The following is a 19,264-nucleotide window of genomic DNA, read 5'->3' as shown; positions in this document are numbered from 1 at the left end:
GTAACTAGTTAGTGCGGCAAGTATGAGTGCTTTCATCATGTTAGACCGATGGATTCACTACGTATTTAGGGATTTCGTTCTGAACCCTTGGGTTCCATTTTGTGTATGGCAGCCATTTTGTGGTTGCCCTCACATAGGCCGATGACTGTGGCTGAACTAGTCTTTTTAAGGACATGTACACCTTAGCTCCAGTTCGTGCTGACTCCTGTTTGACCTGAGTGAACTGACCCTGTTGCCTGAAGCTGACCTTGTTAAACCAGTTCCTACCCTTTAGCTGATCAAGATTAAGGATCAGAGCACAGGACATCGTAAAGTTTTACTGCACACAAATATGCCTTATCTTACTCTCACCTATTTCTGCTCCTTTCTTTATGGTCTATTTATGATTGGGTTGTGGCCTTTTGTATTATGGGTTAGTTCGACCTGTCTAAAGAAGAATGTTGGGTTTGACCGATGATTGATCATGGGCTGGGCAACTGAAAAATGGGTTTGTCGTCATGCAATATTTTTGTGGTAGAAACATGTGATTGGTTAAACTGTAAACAAGGAATGTTTGCCTGAAGCATAATGTGTGGCATAAAAAGGGATGACTTGCTTTGTAAAATTGAGCAGTCTCCTGAGAACTCATACCGTGATGATTTCTAGGACTTCTGTTACTGGCTGCAGCCAATAAATTTGATCTCTGACACCACCTAGAAGTATTCCGTGTCTCTGTTTGCCAGGACAGGGGAATCTGAAAACTTTGGGCGTGTCCCTGACGCCGCCGGTTCTGATTGACCCGGTTCTTCAGTTGGCGCCCTACGTGGGGCGACTTCAGCGGTACCGGTCCAAGCCCGAGGATCGTGAGGAGCTTTGTGAGGAAATTCTGGGGGAATGCCGCCACTTCATCAACCCCTGTATGTCGATGTGGACCGAAGGTGTTTGCTGCGAGGCTTCCCGCTTTCCGACGGCTACGAAGGACTGCTGCCCTGACTGTCGCCCTGTCTTGGACCCTCGATAGATGATTTGTAGAGCGAGACGATAGACGGTCTTCTGGTGGCGTGACAGATATTTTGGTTAAGTATTAGTGGGTCGCTCCCACAAATTTGTTTGGTTCTTGGTTTGGTTCTTGGTTGATTCGGCTGCTGCAGCAATCGAAGCCGAGGGGCTCGTATATTTGCGAGAGTATCGATAGTCGATAACCCCTTGAAGTTCGAAGCTAGATTAGTGAGCTATAAGATGCCTGGTCTTAGCAAACTTAGAAAACGGTTTAGTTGTGGTTGCAACAAGGATTCCCGACTAGAGGACTCGTGTCCGATACCTCCGGTTGGAACTCCGACTTATGAGCTCTATTCAAAACACGGAGTGGGTCCTATTACTTATAATGAAGTATGGATCCGCTACACTAAAAAGGATGGTGTTTTACGATAGCCCCAATATGGTAGTTTTGAATCCAATATTTTAGATAATCTAGAAGTTGCGTTATTCAAGAAGAAAGCCCGGCCGGCAATGTTTGACTCTTTCCGCCTTTGGCGAAAGGAAGCCAAACAGAGAGAAATTAAACAAGCTAAGAGAGATCGTAAAGATAAGAATATGTCAATAATACAAGCTGCTAGGCAGTACAGGGATGATGGAGAGGAGCGAGCGAGTGAAGTTCTAGATAGGCAGCGTTGTATGGCCATAGATAAATGTTATCCGGCCTTGCCGTCTCCTCCTCCAAAAGCGATTGAAGATCTTGAAAAAGATCCTTTGATTTCTCACTTGTTGGGATTGCCACCTCCTTATGTGCAGGGTGCTACTGCACCTCTATTACCACCGGTTGTTCCACCCTTTGTTGTTCAACCTCCTGCTGTTGTTCAGCCACCCGGTGCTCCACAGATGGTTTTGCCTCCTCCTGCGCAACCCGCTCTAGGGTCGCCAGCTTTGCTACCAGCTTTGCCTCAGACTCCTTTGCCTTCTACTTCTGCTTCTTCGACTCCTACTGTTCTTATGCCTACACCGTCTTTGCCTCAGAATACTTATTCTCCTGTTCTTATGTCTGCTTCTTCTCCTTCTGTTCGGCAACGAATGACAGACAGTTTCTACTATGTTGTCTCCATTGGTTGGGTCACTGAATATGACCCCTGTTTCGGAACGTAAGCAGAGTCGTAGTCAGCTTCCTGGTTCCGAGGAACGGGTGGTGTTGAATTTGTTGGCTCGTAGATTGATTACAAATGCTTCAAGGTATGATTTGCCAGCGGTTATGGATGTTTTCTTTCAGTGGGAACCGCCTAAGCAAAGGTATGTTTTTAATGTGATGTGTATGTTTCTGCGTCGGGAATGGGAAGATCATGATTTGGGTTTGATCCCGCAGGAACTACTTGATGTTCAGTCGGATTTTGCTAAAGGGATGATAGTGGAATCTGATGTTACAGATGCCGTAGAGACGATACTGGCTTTTAGGTCTAGACTTCCGCCTCAGACATTGTACGAACCTGATTCCTCTGTTAGGAGAAAAGCAAGACTGTATCCAATGAGAGAAGTTCCTCCTGTATGGAAGGAAGCAGTTCAGGCTAATGTAAATCAGGGTATTGTTGCCGCTCCGGCACATTTTCAGCGAGTATGGGTACATGTTCCTTGGAAGAGAGCAGAGGTCTTGGCTCTTAAGCAGACCTTACCTGACCCTAGTAAGAATCCTGCTGGTTATTACAAGGAGTTGTCTCAGACAGTAGAAGCATGTATCATGAATTTAGCTGATATAGATATGTTGATGGGTAATGTAGTTCCGCAACCTTTGTGGGCGAAGATTCGTCATGAGAATCATGCAGCAGAATCAGGAGATACTTGGGCGAATATTATTGCTGCGGATGGTAGACAGGAGGGAGGTGCTAAACCTGAATCTTTGGTTTCAGAATTGCCAGGTAGAATTATTACTCTGATGAAAACGATGATGCCTGCTTTAAGAGTGAATTGGGATAAGTTAGCAGCATGTAAGCAGAAGAAAGACGAGAGTGTGTCTGACTTCTTCTCTAGGTTTGAAGAGACGTTTATTGATCACAGTGGTCAGGATATGAGTACGGAAGGTGGTCAAAGGTTGTTCGTGGATAAATTTGTCTTTAATTTGCTTCCCGAACTTTCCAATCAGTTGAAAGGCTCTGAGAGTTCATGGGCTGTTTCTTTGTCGGCCCAGATATTGGCTACTGCCCAATATTACGAGAATAGGGATAAAGATGAGAAGGATAAAGCAGAGAAGAAAACGAAAGGTTTAAAGACGAAAGTTCTTTTGCAGCAAGCTGATCCACCTCGTCCGAATCAGCCTCAGTTTCAGCAACCTCTGCAATTTCAGAGATTGTTACAGAAGCCTGAGCCATATGTTTAGCGATTCTTTCATGGCCCTAATCAGTGTGCTTATTGTAGAGAGGAAGGTCATTTCAAGAATAGTTGCCCGGCTTTGTTACAGCGTGCGAATGGTGCACCTGGTCAGAGAGGTCGTGGTGGTTTTTCTGCAAGCGCCTAGAGGAAGAGATCGTGGTGTGATCCCCCAGAATGAGCGTTCTTCTTCCCTACAGAATTCTGCGAATTATTTTGACAGGCAGAATGCTCAGAGTGGACAGTCTGCCCAGTATTATGTTGAGGATTACTATGTTGAAGGTGAGAGTTCTGGTTATAATGATAGCTAGGACAGCGATGGGCAAAGAGAGGGAGTAGTGTCAGTTCCAGTAGATCAGAGTGGACCTTATGTTGAAGTGATTACATCAGGTGTAGTAGAACCTTTTCTTTTGGATACTGGTGCAACAAAGAGTTCTATTATGCATTCTAAACTCCCTGGCGCACCTTTGTCTGGCTTAACCAATGTTTCCGTAGGATTTTCAGGCGCCCCAGTTCGTAATCCGGTTTCTAGTCCTTTGTCCCTTTCCATTGGCCCTTGTGAATTGGAAGCTCCATTTATTCTAACGACTGGTTGTAATGAGAATCTGTTGGGTTTGGATTTGCTGAAAAGATTGTATGCGACATTGCATTGTTCTCCTTCGGGAGTACAGCTTACCCTTGGTAAGAAAGTGATTTCTCCAATGTATTTGTCGAAAGATTGTTTGCCACTGGAATTGCGTTCGCTTCCTGATACGCTTTGGGCTACGGGTCCAAATGATGTTGGTCTTTTGCAGATTCCACCGTATGTTGTTACCCTTAAAACGAATGCTAAGCTACCTCGTATTCCACAGTATAAAATATCGAGCGATGGTGAGAGAGGTCTTTTGGCGATTGTCTATGATCTGGTTGAGAAGGGTGTAGTTGAAGAAACAAGAGGAAATGTGTGTAACAGTCCTGTTTTGCCTGTTCTTAAGCGTACTGATGCTTCTAAGCCACCTGTGTATCGGTTTGTGATCGACCTTGGAGAGGTCAATAAGATCGTCGTGCCACAGTTCCCTGTTGTTCCTGATATCACGCTTTGTTGACGTTGATTCCTGCTTCGGCAGCCTGGTTTTCTGTCAATGACTTGAAGAATGCTTTCTTTAGCATTCCGATCGCTGAGGAGAGTAGGGATATTTTCGGCTTCTCTTTAGGAGGACGAAGCTTCCGGTTTAAGAGAGCTCCCCAAGGTTATTGTGAAAGTCCTTCAATCTATAGTCAGGCGTTGAAAACACAGCTTGATGGTTTTGTGTTACCTGCTGGTGCTACTCTTATTCAGTATGTTGATGATTTGTTGATTGCTGATGATGATGAAAAGATTTGTAAAGAGGCTACTCTTTCGTTGTTGCGGTATTTTTCTGACCTTCATCATAAAGTGTCACCTTTAAAGTTGCAATATTGCCGCCAAGAAGTAACCTACTTAGGTCATCTCTTGTCGAAGGAGGGAAGGCGATTGACCCCAGAAAGAATTCAAGCGATTGCGCAAATGAGTGTGCCATCGACACAGAGAGAAGTTCGTGCTTTTTTGGGTATTACGTCGTATTGTAGGCAATGGATCCCCAATTTTTCATTGTTGGCGAAACCTCTGTTAGCATTGACTACGAAAGATACTCCGTATCCTCTTCCTTGGTCTGATGAATGGCAGAAAAGATTTTCTGAATTACGTGATGCATTGTGTTCGGCTCCTGTGTTGGGTACTCCAGACTATAGCAAGCCCTTTACGTTGTATGTGCACGAGAGAGAAGGATGTGCATTGTCAGTGTTGACACAATCTTTTGGGGACAAGCAGCGTCCATGCGCGTATTTTTCGGCAACGTTAGACCCAGTTGCTAAAGCATTGCCGAGTTGTTTGAGAGCTACAGCCGCAGCTGCCGTTTCTATTCGACAGTCTGCTGGTTTTAATATTGGATAATACGCTGATTGTGATGGTTCCGCATGCAGTGGATACCTTATTAAACAGAACTAAGACACAGCACCTTACTAGTGCACGTCTTTCAGGTTACGAGTTGACACTGTTGGCTAGCCATGTTCACATTAAAAGATGTAATGTATTGAATCCAGCTACGCTGTTGCCGATCTCTACAGAGACGGATGCTCAAGAACAGCATGATTGTTTTCTTCATACAGAGGAAGAAACAAAAGTTAGAGTGGATCTTAAGGACACTCTTTTTGATAATGTTGATGGTACGCTGTGGGTTGATGGTTCGTGTGTTAAGCTTCCGAATGGTGAAACGACTGCAGCGTATGCTATCACAACTTTAAATACAGTTGTTGAGACAGCACGTGTACCACAGAATTCTGCGCAAGCAGCAGAGCTAATTGCACTGACTAGAGCGTGTGTGTTGTCAGAAGGAAAGCGAGTGAATGTTTACACTGATCGTCAGTATGCGTTTGGTGTTGCTCACAGTTTTGGACGTTTGTGGAGAGAGCGTGGGTTCCTTACTTCCCATGGAACTAAAATTCAGCATGGGCAGTTAGTGAATGAACTTTTGGAATCTCTCACTCTCCCAAAGCAGATTGCAATTGTGAAGTGTAGTGCCCATAAGAAAGTTGTGGAAGATGTTGGTCGAGGGAATGCGTTTGCGGATGAAGTTGCGAAGGAAACAGCGAAAGATATGATGAGCCGTATGTATGTTGCAGGCCCAGCTAATTGGGTTATGGCTGGTGGAATGTGTGAAGACACAATAGAAAGTGTTAAGATGATTCAGGCTGAAGCTACAGAAAAGGAAATTAATGTTTGGAGAGAGAGTACGGGTATGTTGGATTCTACGGGTTGTTGGATTGAGTTGTCGGAACACCAGCGATGGTTGTTGCCAGACGCGTATGTGCTCCCAGTGGTTACGATGGCTCATGGATTGGCTCATATAAGTTCGAAAGGGATATGCAAGTTGTTGGCTCCAGTTTGGCAGAATGCTGGAATCCCGAAATGTGCAGCGAACGTGGTGAAACATTGTATGATTTGTTTGCGATATAATCCTGGTAAGGGAATTCCAACTCCAGCTGGTCATTTTGCTCCTCCGGCGTATCCGTTTGAGGTGATACTGTTTGATTATATTCACATGGAGAGATGCAACAACCTAAAATACGTTCTTGTGGTTGTTTGCGCCTTTTCTAGCTGGATAGAGGCTTACCCCTAAAAGATAATACTGCCTTGTCTACAGCCAAGAGAGTATTTCCCTAGGTATGGATTGCCGAGAATCGTGTGGTCGGACAATGGGAGTGAATTTGTGGGTCAGATCATGAAGAAAGTATGTTCTGGATTGGGAATTAACCAAAAGTTCCACGCAGCGAATCACCCCCAGTCTTCTGGACTTGTTGAATGTTACAATGGTACGCTTAAGCTGAAATTAGCTAAAGTACAAGCGAGCACTGGTCTTACATGGCCAGATGCCTTGCCGTTGGCTCTTTTGTCAACAAGGACGACTGTGCATTCTAGAGTGGGACTTAGTCCGTATGAGATTGTTTGGTCGTCCAGCGAATGTTTGGAGTGTGCCTCGTCCGAAAGAATACAGCAGTATTGAATACCCTATGTTGGTGGATTACTTACATGACTTAACTGCTAAATTACGTGTTCTCCACCAACAGGTCTATGACAGTCTGCCGACAGCCACTACAGATCCAGGCCACGTACTTGAACCTGGACAGTACGTTCTTGTGAAAAAATTTCAGCGTACCAAGAACTTGCAGCCTAGATGGACCGGCCCCTCTCTGATTTTGTTGGTTACTAGAACGTCTGTTAGAGTAGCAGGCAAAAAGAACTGGGTGCATGCCACCCACTGTAAAAAAAGTTCCTTTGCCTTTACCATATGATCAGTGGGTAAGGGATGGTAAAGCTGATTTTGATTGTGAGAAGGTCCCTAGATTCATTCCATTTAGTGATGCTCATTTGACATGGACACGGTTTGAACGTGAGAATGATGTTCTACAAGCTGCTGTGCCTCCGCATTTGAGATTGGACACCACTGAGCCTGAACTCTTTTTTGAAAAACAGACAGTGCCTGGTAAAAGCCGTTATAATTTGCGACCAAGAAACAATGAACAAATAAAAGTATAATTTTTCCTTTTGTTTTTGGAGAACTGCACTCTCTCATCCAAGAAACTGTTTTGGCCTATTTTTCTTTGTCGAGCTGCCATCCGAGCTCAGCTGTAGGGTCGCGGTATAAAGACTTGGGATTGCAGCCGTAGACACAAGGTCGATGGTTCTGGTTGGTCCTAGGGTGTTCCCTGGACTGACGGATGCATTCCTTAGTGGAAGAAAACCAACTGCCGCGAACAGCACGGTTAGAGGATGGAGTTTTTGTGATGGAGAGAGCTGCCGAGAAAATGAACTTTAAAATGAAACTATGTAAATTAATGCATAGCAAATGTTTTCTGATAACATGTGTTTTGATGTTTTTAAGCATGACGTTAGCATTGGTGGGTTGGATTGTTTTCACTACCCAATTGCTTCTGCACCACCTCCCAACCTATGTCTTTTCCTACCACTACTTCTTCACATTCTTTTCATACTTTACCTGAACACGAGCAAATTAGAAGGTCGGAATCTGTGAATAATTCCTTTGTGCAACTTCTCCATCAACATCAGTTGGTAGTGAACACCACTAATTGTTGGGTGTGTGGTCTTATGCCACATACTATGGATAGAGGTATTCCTTATCTGGTTCTGCCATTCAGTTACTATGGGTCCGTATGGGCATATCAGACGATGTTTGTTTATGCCATTGAAGTCTATCCCCTGCGTTCCATAAGAAATAACTCAAGTAATAAAGCCTTGGTGAAAGGAATTACAGATATGAGTAAAGATATCGAAACGTATAAGACTATTCCCAAGGATGAGTTACTAGCATATGTTGGTTGGAATGCAACCGGATATAGTATTAGTCTGGGTGAGAAGCAGAGACAAAAAGGTCACCTCCGATTTGGATTGTACCCCATCGTGGTCATTTTTGTCTGCAAGGGAAAGGCAAGAACCCGAGAGCTCAGTTAGGGAAGAGTGTTTGTACTCAGACGTATGTTTTTGCGTCCCAAACTTCCCCACCGTTTTTAGCAGCTAAGGGCACGTATTTTGTCTGCTATGATAGAGCATATACATGGTTGCCCCCTGATTTTTCGGGAACATGTTATGTTGCATATTTGTTGCCTCCTACCTATACTGCTGCTGCAGATTACCACAGAACGAGAGTTGTTAGAGGTGTCTTTGATCAGGAAGATACCACTGGACAAGAAGTGGAAGACTTCTTCAAGGGTTTCCTACCATTTTGGGGACCTATGGCAAACAGTAGAAACTTACGGCAATTAACAAGAGTGGTTGAATCCACCATAAATGAAACTGCCGTGCCCTTAGTAATCTGACCGCTGAGCTTCAAGCGGATCGCCTTATGACATTACAGAATCGAATGGTTTTGGACGTCATACTTGGGGACCGAGGTGGGGTATGTAAAGTGATCCAATCGAGTTGCTGCGTTTTCATTCCAGACAATGCTCATACAGTATACAAGGCTATTTCCAGACTGCATAAGATCTCCGAGTCTATACATGTGGATAAAGGAGATTGGTCGTTGACTGGATGGTTTTGGGGATTGTTATCCACTTGGGAATGGAAGATTCTGATGATCATCGGGATGGGTTTCGCGATTCTCTTCTCATGTTGTCTCTGTGTACAGTGTGGCCCTGCCATATGTGGCCTTTGTACTACTATGTGTGTGAGAAGACCTGTCTCGAGAGAAGTCCTGAGTAATAGGATGATGCTCCAGCAGCATCTTGATGATCTGATGAATATTGACATTGACTCAGACGCAGACTGAGTGATTGCCTATGTAAGGGCAAAAGGAGGGTCTGTGGTTCCGTGAATTCTGAACCCGTTTTATAAATGGTATGGTTTTGTTACGAATTTGATATTAGCGAACCGTAACTAGTTAGTGCGGCAAGTATGAGTGCTTTCATCATGTTAGACCGATGGATTCACTACGTATTTAGGGATTTCGTTCTGAACCCTTGGGTTCCATTTTGTGTATGGCAGACATTTTGTGGTTGCCCTCACATAGGCCGATGACTGTGGCTGAACTAGTCTTTTTAAGGACATGTACACCTTAGCTCCAGTTCGTGCTGACTTCTGTTTGACCTGAGTGAACTGACCCTGTTGCCTGAAGCTGACCTTGTTAAACCAGTTCCTGCCCTTTAGCTGATCAAGATTAAGGATCAGAGCACAGGACATCGTAAAGTTTTACTGCACACAAATATGCCTTATCTTACTCTCACCTGTTTCTGCTCCTTTCTTTATGGTCTATTTATGATTGGGTTGTGGCCTTTTGTTTTATGGGTTTGTTCGACCTGTCTAAAGAAGAATGTTGGGTTTGACCAATGATTGATCATGGGCTGGGCAACTGAAAAATGGGTTTGTCGTCATGCAATATTTTTGTTGTAGAAGCATGTGATTGGTTAAACTGTAAACAAGGAATGTTTGCCTGAAGCATAATGTTTGGCATAAAAAGGGATGACTTGCTTTGTAAAATTGAGCAGTCTCCTGAGAACTCGTACCGTGATGATTTCTAGGACTTCTGTTGCTGGCTGCAGCCAATAAATTTGATCTCTGACGCCACCTAGAAGTATTCCGTGTCTGTTTGCCAGGACAGGGGAATCCGAAGACTTCGGGTGTGTCCCTGACGCTGCCGGTTCTGATTGACCCGGTTCTTCACACTGTCCTTAATAAGATCTGTAACCTCTATCTCTCCCTGGAGCATAAAGAGGAAGACTACGACGAATGTCGGTCGTTCAAAAAGACACTGCGGTACCATTGGGTTCGACGAAGAGACCTGCAGCGACAGTGTATCATGGACACCCCTGATATCTTCAGAGAAGATTTAGAATAAGAAGAATGGAAGCATCGGCAGCAGAAGAGGAAGAGGCCATCCCCATCCAGGACTCCGATTCCGAGTTGGAGATCAAACTAGTGTCCCATGACGTTCCAGCTGGACAGGGTGCTGTGAGTAACAAAGTCCCTTTGCCCACCAGACCCGCTCCAACCAAACAATAGGCTATTGGGCCACCACTGCCATGAGGCCATGGTAGGCACTGAGACTCTGATTTCAACACCCAACCTTCCAGCTCGACACTAAAACAGCAACTCAAGCATTCTGGCTCGGGCTCAAGCCAAGATGATACCCCTTTCATTCCGAAACATTTGGGCTCCTAAGATAAAAAGGACAGAACCAGCTCCGCACCAAATATATAAAGATGCTCCTCTAAAGCCATTAGAGCCTATTCTAGAAACAATTAAACAAAAGCTGGATCCAAAGCAAAAGACAATTCATAGAAATCCTGACACTGGGCACATTACAACTAAGCCAGTAATACAATCTTCCAAAAGGAAAAAAAGACACTGAATATAAAATCCCTTTCAATAAGAAAAAGGACATAGATACTCGTCCTATTAACATTCCTCAAACTCCTCCACCTTCTTCACCAGTACCTATTACACCAGCTTCAGACCCTCCTCATATCATCCACCAGGTTCTCAAAATACAAATCCTGGTATAGGAGATGATGCTGACACTTATGATCAGCCACCACCTGATCCATGGAATGACTACAATATAGACCCACCTTAGACACAGACCCGGATCTATATATGGCTAAACCCTCCCCTCCTGATTATAATACTGCATATCAGGAGTTAATTGCTAGGGCAGCCACTTACCATGGGGTAACTTTACATAAAGAAGCCCTAAAAGAGGATTTCCTATTTAACACTTTAGGAAACACACAGAACATCACAAACCGTGCCTATGTTAAAGGATATGATGAGGCATGCTGACAATATATTCAATGATCCAGTTAGAGCATGTATCCTAACACTGAGGGTGGCAAAAAATATAAACCCCCACAATCTGACCCAATTTTTATTAAGGGCCAGTTGCCTTTGGATTTTTTAGTGGTCTCTAAGGCCTGTAAAAGTGTAAATTCACAAACCTCAAGGGAGACAGCACCTTCAGACAAAGAATCAAAACTAATAGATGCCTCCGGGAAAAGAGTAGCTGCTCAGTCAGCCAACTATTGGTGCATAGCCCATAAACAAGCCCTGTGGGTTAGATATGATAGGGCACAGTGGGACGAGATGGAAACAATATTTCAATATATCCCAGAAGAACACAAGAAAATGGGGACAGGAAATAGTGCAAGAAGGGAAACTTATCTCCCATTCCTCTATCCGACGTACGTTAGATGCTGCATATGCTGGAGTTAGAGGAGTCAACACCAGCATTCTACTTAAAAGACTTGCATGGCTCAGAATTTCTGGTTTCAAACCAGAAGTTCAATAAAGTATTCTTTTTTTTTTTCTTTTTTTTTTAACTTTTTTTATTTATTATCCAAACGTGTCAATACAGTACAAGTTGTACAGTAGATACAAATCAATTAGAGATGATTCCAGTCCAGTACTGAAGATCCCACCCATGCCCCCCCTTCCCCAATACAGGATTTGTCACCCATTTACCCAGTCTGGCCCATGTCTATGCTTGGAGGGGGAGGAACAAATGTCACCTCGATATGCGTTCCATTTCCCCCATATATAATCCCATTTTTTGGGGCAGCCTTGATTTGTATAGACTGCACGTTCCGCAAGCATACACAAATCAACATCCCGTTTCCATTCTGCGATCGTTGGTGAATCTGGAGCTCCCCATTTGCAAGCGATGTTACACTTTGCAATTGTGAAACTATCTGCTGCCCACAGTTGATCCATACGGTTGAGGTCAGTGGCGTCCCAAATTTTTAGGAGACCTGTCTTGGAAGATAATGTTAGAGCATTCCCACTTACTTTGTTCACAATGTGGTTCACTGCCTCCCGATAGCTCTGTACCAAGGAATATTCCCAGAGTATGTGGTAAAACATACGCATCGCCTTCTGCAGTCTGCTGAGTTACTAATACCCATTTTTTAACAAGTTTCGTGGATGTGATATATGTGATGTAAAATTGTTCATTGGACCAATCGTATCCTTGCCAGTATAGCCACCTCACGCTGGGCGGAGAACACATCATGCCAGTCCTCATCCTCCTTATCTCCCATATCAGTATGCCAACATGCATGTATGTGAGTCATCAGGTCTGGTAAGTTATTAATTATCTTACGATACGTGAGTGAGATTGCCTTTTTCATCATGGGATCTGCCTGTAATCTGTCCTTCAGTGGGGTGGCCTCCGGGATTCCCTCCAATTCTTTGGTTACTTCTAATAAGCATGGTGTATTTGTAAATATCGGAAGGTTTCGGTAGCGGATAATTTGTACTCTATTTGTAGTTCAGGGAAGGTCAATCTTTTACCCTTCTTAATCTAGTCACTAACTTGCAATATGCCAATAATGTCCCATTTATCAACCCCACTAGATCGGCTTAAATTGCCCAAAATATCAGCATGCCATTGTGGTGTCATTTGTGTAAAATGATTCTTCCAGTCCAATTTAGCAGTGCTAGTGTGCCATATGGCGACAGTAAGAGCTGTGGGCCCCGTGAGCCGCTTCCCATATGATTTTGTGTGTAGTGCTTCTCTGTACCATTTATGGCCCATCACCCATTTATCCATCCGACATGCTGGGTCCCATTGTGGTCTATATACCCATTTATTTATCATTGACAGGTCGGTGGCCCAGTAATAACATAGAAAGTCTGGAAGGGCAATTTCCCCCATCATACCACCCGCGTACCAACAAACTATTCTTAATGCACCTTTTGATAAGGAACACAAATGACCAAATAGACCAATTGCTCGAAAGGATGAAAAAGGATACACAAGTGGCAAAATCAATGGGAGCACTTCAGTCTCCTTCTATTAGAGTTTGTTTCCGTCGCTCCTTTTACAGAGGGGGCTCCAAAACTAATACCACAGATGCCGGCGCATCTTCTTACAAAACACAGACCCAATCATACCCCTCTAGAGGATTCTATGAGGGTGGATATAGGGATAACAATTTTAAAGGAAGAGGTAGCGGTACACCAACACGCACCTCTCCATCCACTAACAAGAAGTGACTTGCTACCACTTCCCCCCGATCATTCATCACCTGCTGGGGGAAGATTACAACAGTTTTTTCCCCATTTGACAATCAATAACATCTAAACGAATAATACCACCTAGGGTACCACCTGCACCTGTCCGGAACCTTAACATTGTTCTCACAATGCTTATGGGTCCACCGTTTGAACCTTTACACAATTGTTCTTTATAATTTCTTTCATGGAAAGAATCCTTTCTAATTGCTATCACTTCACTAATGGGTGTTGGTGAAATACAAGCATTAAACTTAGAAGAACCTTTCTTTCAACTTCATAAAGGCAGATTGGTTCTTCGTTTTAACCCCAAATTCCTTCCTAAAGTGGTCTCTGCTTTTCATATTAACCAATCAGTTGAGTTGCAGGTGTTCTTCCCTCAACCTGATTCAATAGCAGAAAGAGCTCTACATACACTTGATGTCAAAAGAGCACTATTATATTATACTAATAGTACAAAAGATTTCCGCAAAACAACTTTTTGTTGCCTTTGCTCCAACTCATAAAGGAAATCCTATATCTAATTTCAGTATTTCTAGGTGGATTGTTAAATGTATTCAAACTTGCTATTTTAAATCTAAAAGAACTGTAACTATACCTCCTAGAGCACATTCTACTTGCAAAATACAATTATCTATGGCCTTTTTAGACAACATTTCCATAGCTGACATATGTAAGGCAGGTACATGGTCTACACCACACACATTTACCAAACGTTATTGTGTGGGTGTATTAGCACATCAACATGCTAATATAGGACAAGCAGTGCAAAAATCACTTTTTCAAACAACTGCAACACCCACTGGTTAGCCACCGCTTTGGTAGAATACTGCTATATAGTCTATGCAAAGCATGTGTATCTACAGCACACATGCCTCGAACAGATTATGTGACTTACCCTGCAAGCATCTGTTCTTGGCATGTAGAGCTGTAGGTACACATGCGCCCTCCCACCTCCCCGGACACCTATAGTTGTTGCAGTTCTTATTATTCATGTTACATATGCATGGACATCTCTATACTACACTTTTTACTCCATTCTCACTCTTTTGCGGGAAAACAATCTAACAATGGAGTTGATGCCCATGTGCATTATCCCTGAAAGGAGGAGTCACCTTACCTTGTGACTGGAAAAGACTTCTTTGAAGAAAAACAAATTGCAAACATCCAGATCCAACACTAGATGGCAGGAGTACGCAAAGTATGTGAATTTACAGCTCTACATGCCAGGAACAGATGCTTACAGGCTAAGTAACAATCCTTCCCAGGGTCTAGCATATCTTCTTCCTCTTCCATCGGAGGAATAATGCCATTGGTGCCCAGGCTAATAATCTTTGGATGATGTGCATGCTTAGCAACTTCATTAATATGTTTCAGTCCCATCACTGATGTGGTCTCCTGTTGCTGCACGTGGCACCGTAGGGAATGTGGTGGTGTTCTACTCCTCTTCCACAGCCTATAATGAACAGAATTAAATTGAATAAAATTACTGTTCAATTGTTTAAACTGTACGAAGTGCAATTGAGCCAATACAGGCAATTCTTGTGGAGCCATTTTTGACTCTGTATACTCATCCTCTAAGGGGACTGCTTTCTATTCTCCTTTTGTTCCTTTTTTCGGTACCTCTTATCTGGGAGAAATGTAGTTTTGTAGTTTTGTTCTTTCATCAAAGATGTGAATGAGCAGACCTAGTCTAGTGTAACCATTTCTTGGCAGACATCCAGAAATTTCCCTAAGCAGTGTGATCTCTGATATTTCTACCTCTGGAGTATCTTAGTTCTATTTGGACTGGACCTCTTCCCTGACCCTGTGGTGATGTGTGGACATTTGTGAGAGCATCCTGGTTCTGTCAGTCTTCTTTTAAGATCTTCATACCCATGCTCTGGATCTGTGCTATACATACTGCAGGATGCTGCTAGTTAAGGACATTGGGGGGTGAGGGAGTATGTGCTACTTTATCCGCTCACATGTCTTTGGTGAGGTCAGCAAAGGTGGGTTTATTTCTCTTCCTTTGATCATGTGAGCATCTCTTGATTTTCATTGGCACCATGGAGGACCGTGTCTACATTAGTAAAAGACGTGTATCTATATTGAGACCGTTTCTTTCTTGCTGCGTTCTTTGTTGTGAATAGCTCTTGTCCTTCCGCTGCTTCATGTGGAGCGTGGACACCACCTTCTCTAGTTATGAGAGTTTCTGAAGCAGTGATAGCTGCCTTTGGTGATGTCAGAGCAGCACTGGATTTACAGGTGTAGATTCTGAAACACAATGCCATGAAGCATCCCCTAGGACAGGCAGTTGTGTGTTCTTGGCCCTTGTTCCCTGGGTTTGTTTCAGTCTGGTGATGTGATGGGCTGTGAATGGTGATGGCAGTGCTGTAGTCAGACACTGCTGCTCAGTGAAGGGTACACCATAACAATAACATTTATGTGGGCCTCTTTAACTGGCTGACCAGGCCTTGAGTGTGTCCCAGATCTCATTAGTATTTGGCATTTTGGGAACCAACTGCATGTCCCAGTCCTCTGTTAGATCTTGTATATGTCATGGGCTGGTCATCTTGGCTCACAGCTGCCTTGTGTAGATGATATTTCTTTATTACAGTGTCTTGTGCAGGCACCAGAATACTTCATAGACCCGCTAGTTCTTTAAACATATGGGCATTGTAAATGTGTATAGGGATGCCTCAGACAATGATCCATTTCTTACTCTCACTGTCCGTGGCTGCCACCTTTTTGACCAGGTGTTGAAGGTGCTCTTGAGGGATTTCAGAGATACAGAAACACTAGAAGGGTTTTGGCTGGTGGCAGAAAAATAAGCGAGTAGCAGATTGTTCCAGTTCACTGCCTTCACATGTGTTGATTGTACTAACTCCATAGTGAGTACCTTAAGTTCAGGCTAGTTCGGAATAGGGATCAAGCCTCCAACAAATTTTAAAGATGGATGCCCAGTCTGGTGTCGGATGAGTGTGGGGTGATTGAACCTCACTTGAGGGCTCAGAATTTCTATGGGGTCAAGGAAGTAGGATATGCAACAAGCAGGGCTCATACAACAAGGAGGAAGGGGCAGTCTTCACAAAACACATCACTAATTAAAAAGTACTCAGTCTGTATAGTAGCTATAAATAAATACTCTATTTACTGTTCTTAGAGGAAACAAGGGATAATTCCAACAAGAAAGCATTAATGATATTCACTTACATATTGGCCCAATGAATTCGGACCTACTCTGAAATACATGTCAACCCAGTGTTCTAAGCCAGATAGAAAACAGGTAAGTCCCTTCGTGTATGTGTATTGTCCCTCTCTGCAAGTGTGGACTGACCTCCTGGCCCTTGTAGATCTTGCTTGTGCAAAGGAAGGCGGGACATCTGGTTGGGTATCATCCCCTTTACCCCTTGACCTGCTCAGGACCTGTATACTTTGACTCCCCAGAGGGCTAGCAGTGTCAGGTTCCATTAGTCCAGACAAGGAACGTGTGTGTTGCGGGTGGAGGAGCAGGAAGTTGGACCTAGAAGAGAGGACTGAAGATCTCTTTTATGAAAGGAGGTACCCTTGTTGCATAACGGGATCTAGCCCTGCCACACTCAGATGTGTCTGTGCCCGAAAGAAGTTCAGGTAGACCAGCTTAACATTTAGAGGAGACAAACGACAGGTTGAGTCCCACAAAACACTGGTGAACTTAACCCAGAGAGTGTTTGGGTTCGGAATCATACCTGTGTCTCTTGACATTATCTGTCAGAGACCCGGCATTTAAGTGGACTCCCATGCCCCTTGTTCCTAAGATAACATGCACAAGATATCGGACTACCATGTTATAAAGCTTTATTAGAAACCTTACTTTTGCAGTGTGTGTGCACAAATATTTTAGCAGATAAGTGTGGTGATTATGAAAAACCAAGAATACTGTAAAATCAGATGGAACATTACATTTTTTGAATTCCCTTCTTACTGAATTCTGGATAATAATCATTAATACTGAAAGCTCTGCCATTGTGAACGGTTTATCGCGTTTGTCGCATACCTAAAAGCAGAGCACAGGCAGCCTGCAATCTTTAATGTCCTGTTCTCTTTGAGAATCCAGAGTGCTCCCATTCAGCAACCTTGAGAAACGAGAAAGTCGAAAATGCTACTCTCATGAGAGAGCCATAGACGCTGTTTTTATATAGACTCTCAAAGTCTTGGTGGAAATTGTCTTCTTTATTAGTGGTGTAATGTGAAAGAAAATTCAAGGGTATTTTTCTGCTGCATTACACATACAGTTCATCTCGTTATGTATTCAAACGCTAGGTTTTATATGCATCTGTAAAGTAAATGCTTTTTATCTGAGCACATACATCACATAATATCCAATGATAATAAAGATAACCTAAAAGTCATCAACATTTGCAAATATAAAACCGCTTATAAGATCCCTTGGCTGTGTAGGAATAGTCGACAGGTGTTCTATGGGGTGGGCACCTGATCAAGCAATGAAAACCCACAAAACCCTCAAGGGATCCCATATACACGGTTCACTTGTCTTTTAAAGAGAATATGTTTTGGTTCTTTTAAAAACTGACAAAATTATCAAAAAGGTGACATCAGTCATTCTTCTTCTTCTCCCATCAGGTACAACAACCAATGGATGATTGTGGATTATAATTTGTTCCGCCCTGGGTACCCAAGCCTTACTCCAGGGCTTCTTACAGTGCTGGAGCAGATCCCGTAAGTTTACAAAGAGTGGATGTGGTTATGGTGGACCCAGCATGGAAGAATGCTATTAGGTTTTGGAAATCATGCATAGTGTATCTTCACTTTTAAGGGACAACGTAGCTTGCATGTTCATTTACACACCTCTACATTTCCTCATGCAATCCTCCAACAGGTCATTCTATTGGATGATCAGAAAAAGTATTTGACTTGTGATATTTCACCCAGTTTATTTATTCATTTTTAACAGGTACTCTTGCTAATATATGCATACTTTTCCAGCAACTCTGTTTTTTTGTGCCACATAAAGCTTCTGGCATTGACCTTTAGAAGGCTGATCGTGTGTGTGTGTGTGTGTGTGTCTGTCAGTGTGTTTTTTTTTCATTGTACAGGGCATCGGCATACATTTTGAGTTGTATCTGTGCAGGTCTCAACTCTGTGTCAAGAAAAGAAACTTCATTAGACATTTAAAGTAACTAATAGAGCGGCCAATTTATGGTTTTAAAAGGAAAGATTCAGGATCATGGTCTAAACAGGTGTAAAAAGTCTTTGAGAACACAGGAGATATTGGACTAGATTAACCAATCTACATTGCTCATTTGTGATAGAGGGATTGTTCCTTTCATCCGGCCAAGACAATTTTCATGCCTTTATGATGGAAAGAGAAGTGGTCACAAAATGTTTGAGAACTGAAAAATGATTGGGATGTACAAATAGGGGTTGCTAATGAGTGCACAATCGAGAAAATAGTTTTTGTTGTATTTGGAGTCTTCAAAAATTACTTTAGCAAAATAATCAGTTTTGACCGAGAATAAATGAGTTCTCATGGTCTTTTAAGGCTGCTTTTAATTTCAGGCCTAATTCAGTGGTGTAATTGATCCACCTCAACTTTTCAATTTTTCTACAATCCAGTTTAGCCTGTCGTTATAGCAAGGTGCCAAAGGCTGTGAATGTTGTGGTATTTTCTTTGCTGGAAAGACGGTGTCTAGGGCCCTAGGCACTGGACACTAGAACTATAGGTGGAGGTACACTTTCGGTGTACCTCCATCCAGCAGAGCTGTGTGTCCTGTTCGGAAAGGGTATCGCATCTGAGCTTGCAGATTGTTGAGGTCTCTGGGGAAAAACATAAAACAGGTCAGAAATATTAATAGAGCATGGTGGCAAAGCTTT

General features: G+C 43.1%; 1 protein-coding gene across 1 annotated transcript in view; it reads left to right on the top strand.

Annotated features, from left to right (window-relative positions):
• The window catches only part of PLBD2 (phospholipase B domain containing 2), a 149,995-nt gene that overhangs the window by 108,895 nt on the left and 21,836 nt on the right, over window positions 1–19,264 (top strand). The window contains exon 8 of the mRNA XM_078667146.1: window positions 18,014–18,109. Coding sequence (XP_078523272.1) covers window positions 18,014–18,109 — 96 coding nt within the window. The remainder of the gene's footprint in view (window positions 1–18,013; window positions 18,110–19,264) is intronic.

Source organism: Lissotriton helveticus, chromosome 11 (assembly GCF_964261635.1).
Source record: "Lissotriton helveticus chromosome 11, aLisHel1.1, whole genome shotgun sequence".
In the NCBI taxonomy this organism is placed as follows: Eukaryota; Metazoa; Chordata; class Amphibia; order Caudata; family Salamandridae; genus Lissotriton; species Lissotriton helveticus.
This window is presented reverse-complemented; position numbering and strand designations above follow the sequence as displayed.